Source organism: Conger conger, chromosome 4 (genome assembly GCF_963514075.1).
Source record: "Conger conger chromosome 4, fConCon1.1, whole genome shotgun sequence".
NCBI lineage: Eukaryota > Metazoa > Chordata > Actinopteri > Anguilliformes > Congridae > Conger > Conger conger.
The window spans coordinates 49,274,521-49,278,226 of NC_083763.1; the positions used below are offsets into that span (position 1 = coordinate 49,274,521).

The 3,706-nt window shown below is 43.1% G+C and overlaps 1 protein-coding gene across 1 annotated transcript; it reads right to left on the bottom strand.

Annotated features, from left to right (window-relative positions):
- Window positions 1-638: 638 nt before the first annotated feature.
- Window positions 639-3,337, bottom strand: skida1 (SKI/DACH domain containing 1). Its single transcript, XM_061240413.1, has one exon. The coding sequence runs from the start codon at window positions 3,263-3,265 to the stop codon at window positions 842-844; it is 2,424 nt and encodes an 807-aa protein (XP_061096397.1). The 5' UTR covers window positions 3,266-3,337; the 3' UTR covers window positions 639-841.
- Window positions 3,338-3,706: the final 369 nt, after the last annotated feature.

The window sequence follows — 3,706 nt, forward strand, 5'->3', positions numbered from 1 at the left end:
CTTTTGTTCAGTGTTCTGCAATTTGTCCATGAATGTGCTAGCAAGATAGATTTGGTGTTTGTTGTTTGTCGTCTTCGTGCAAATCCGAACAGCTCCTCCTGATTGTCAGTAATTAAGGCCATCTGTGGTCGGCCTAACAGTAAGGGTTGTATATTTGTGTGTGAGCACAATCACAAAAGAGTAAGCTACAATTCCCCCTGCAAAAATAAAATAATGAAATAAAAAACAAATTCAACCATTCATAGAAAAACCGAGGCCAACCATTCTAAGAAAGCATGCACGCAATAAGAAATAAATATAAAACGTAAAAAACGTTCCTGTTGACAGCACTGTCAGGGGAAAACTACAGCAAGGTTGCAATTGGTATCCCAAGAAAGATGGAAAAAATCGTAAATAAAATCCAATTACTTTCAGTCATTGAGCACATTTTTAAACAAAAATAAAAATCTCACAACAGTGCAGCAGAAATCTTGCAAAAGAGTTTGCCTCGGGGAATCAATACGAGTGAATAATACACTTGATTCAACAATGGTACAATCCAGTAGGCCTGTAGTAAATGGGGAGAACTACAACACATTTGAAAAACCATTCTACGCGAATGGATTCCATCGTGTCAACCTGTTTTGTGTACGTTTCAGTATAAATCCTTGAGGTACTCGTTAGGCGATTAATCGGACCTGTAAGTCTTGAAAGTGTTCCAATTGTAGTTGCAGGAGTTCCATAAGCATGTGGACTGTTTATCCAGGAAAATGTAATCAGTGCTTGTCGCTCAATTTTAAGACTTTCTTTTTTTAGTTTTTGGTATAAATCACCAAAATATGTCGTAAAGATATTTCCTGCGCTAAAATTTCCGAAATTTGTGACTTGGTGGGAGGGGTACAGCAGAACTACCAAGCTGCCACTTCCACACAGGATGAGACCGGTGAGGCTGGTTATCCTTCATAGAGTTTAGGGAATAAGCGGGGCTCAAATCCCCATCACTGCCAATAATTAGTGACGGCGGAGACGGAAAATTTGCCATGAAGTTGAAAGGCCTTCTCACAGCTGCTACATTGCTTGCTGCACGTTTGCGTTTACTCCCGCCTGTAAAATCCTCTGGTGATCCTTCATCATTCTCGGGTTTACCTGTAGATCGTGGGGTCCTGTAAACTTTACCATTTAATTTCAGTTGGGTCGTCGGAATTCCAGAGTGTTTCCCCAGTACCAAAGTCCTATAGTTTTTCCTTACCCTTGCACCGTTTTTGTACTCCCCGTCCTCTGGATAAGGGGTACTTAAAGTGCTTTGAGATTCCGGGTGTATTGAGGGAGACTTTTGGGAAGTGGTAAGGTCTCCGGCGCACTCAGTGGCTTTATTAGCATTGTTTACATTATGTACTGGTTTATCCTCGCCACTCGGATATTGACCACTGGTGATGTCTGGCTGGTTGCATTGGTATTTCCATACAAGTTCATTACCCTGACAAGAATATTCATACTCGTCGGATATTTCCTCTACTTTAATTTTAACGTTCTGGAGCAGAGTTGGCGATGTCTTTAGTAATCTGTTCTCGTCGTGAACATCGGCGGGTGTGCTGGGCTCCTCTACTTCTGTCTTGATAATGTTAGAAGGTGGGGGTATGTGAAGGCAATGGCTAATTTTCGGTTCTTTCTTGAAATGTACGTCAAATGAAGGATTGTTGTCGGTGAACTGAGAAACTATTGTTTCTTTGTCTCTGGCACAGTATGAGATCAAGGCTTGGGGGCATTTGTTTGCCCGTCCTGATACCCTTTGTAGAGGAAACTCTTTGTTTCCCTTTGAACTAGGTGAAGACCCTGTTTCAATAACACTGTTAATTGCGGGGTCAGTCCTCTTTGGATCATTTGGAATTTCATTTTCAATGTGTGACAATGTCCTAGAAAACCTTTCTTTCCTGGTTTCCGTAAAGCAACTTCCAAGAAGCGGGCATGTCTTCCGCTGCTTTGATACAGTACTATCCTCGTGTTTGTTCACAGAGGTTGTGTGAATAAAGTCAGCTTTCGTGAGTTTCCTGTTCGAAATGCCGTAATCCAACTCTGTTGTTCCGCTTTGATTTGTTGTGCTGTGTTGGAGACTACAGTGAAAAGACGCTTGCTGTAGAGGAGGCGCTTTATTGCTGAGAGCTGAAAAACTGGTACGCCTCATTCGAATGCTCTGTAACGAAACTTGGCTCGCAACAGAACTTGAGTCAGATTGAGAAGAACTCTCCTCATCTGAGCTGACATCTGACGATTCTGACATAGAGTCATCTTCCTCATCGGAGGTTGCGGAGTTACTGGTAGTAGACAAACTTGAACCAAAATCCGAATCATCGACTCGTTCGGAGTAAGAACTTGACTCTGTGTCGCTGCTGCAGCTCTCCTGGAAATTCCCGATGTGTTGGTGGTCGAGGTATAACTCATGCTGGAGGTAAAATTTGTTTAAAGAACCGTTGGATACTTTTGACTTGCAGCATTTCGGGACAAATAAAACCTGATGACTGCGTCTGCCTGTGCTCCAAAATTGTCTGCCAGTGTCCTCGTGCTCTCCTTTCCCTTTATAAATTAGGTCGGTAGTGCTTGAGCGCCTAGACTGTGCCGCAATGGCGGAATGACAGAGTATGGGTTGTCGGGTGCATACAACATTCCGAATAAACGAATTATTTGAATGAAATGCTACACAATTGCTGGGAATCTGAGAAGTTTCATAGTTTTTTGGGGATTTGCTTTCCGACTTTGTGACTGCTTGATAGCCGCGGCACGCGAATTTACTGTAAATTTGAGGTAGATTGGAAGCATGGGGTGAGGTAGCCCCTTGTCTTCCAGGTCTGTTTTTAAATGAGAAAGTCTGAGGAACCCCGTGCAAACTTAGCCAAACTTTTTCTTTCCAGAAACCATCGTGGGGTTCTCGATTGATCTGGTCGTCACAGGTATCCTCTTGTGAACTCTTGTTTCTTTTTTTGGATTTAAGCACACGCTCCGTTTTGCAAGAAATATACAAAGCTTCCACGTCTTCCCTTGAAATCAGAGTACATTTAGCCGCATGGAAAGCTATAGAGTTTATTGCTTTCAGTTTTCGCAATTCCTCCAGATCACAGTGATGCTTCTTCACGTTGAGGTGGTCCATTCTTTTATGCACGGTAGTCCTTGGAATATTTTTCAAGAGGTCGGTGAAGACTTGAGAAAGGGCAAACATTTGCTTGCCCTTAATAACCAGGTACCCGAGTTTCACACCCTCCATTTCTTCATAACCAAACTCCAAATCTCCCATTTTGTCTATTGTATTAATCCCCACATCTGGCGCGATGAATGTCCCCAGCAAACAGTTCTTTATTTCAAGGCATTCTGTTGCCAAAGCAGATAACAGTCACAGTGTCCACGCTGCGTCAGTAAGTATAAAACTTTGCAAAAATAATAAAAATGCATAAACAATTAATCCATTGCCCTGGACCCAGCATTACTGATGAAATGTATATGATGCACACAGGCAGGCTGCTGTCTGCCTGTGTTCTTGTACCTGTGGTCTTTCGTTTCCCTCTCCATTTGCCCAGAGAGGAGGAAGAAGGTGAACTGCTCAGCCAGAGTGAGAGCGATACAGAGAGAGAAGGGAGAGAAAACGAGAGAGACAGACAGAGAGAGAGAGAGAGGGGGAGAGAGAGTGAGTGAGCGAGAGGGAGAATAAGAGCCAAAATGCAGCTGCTATTCCCGCTGC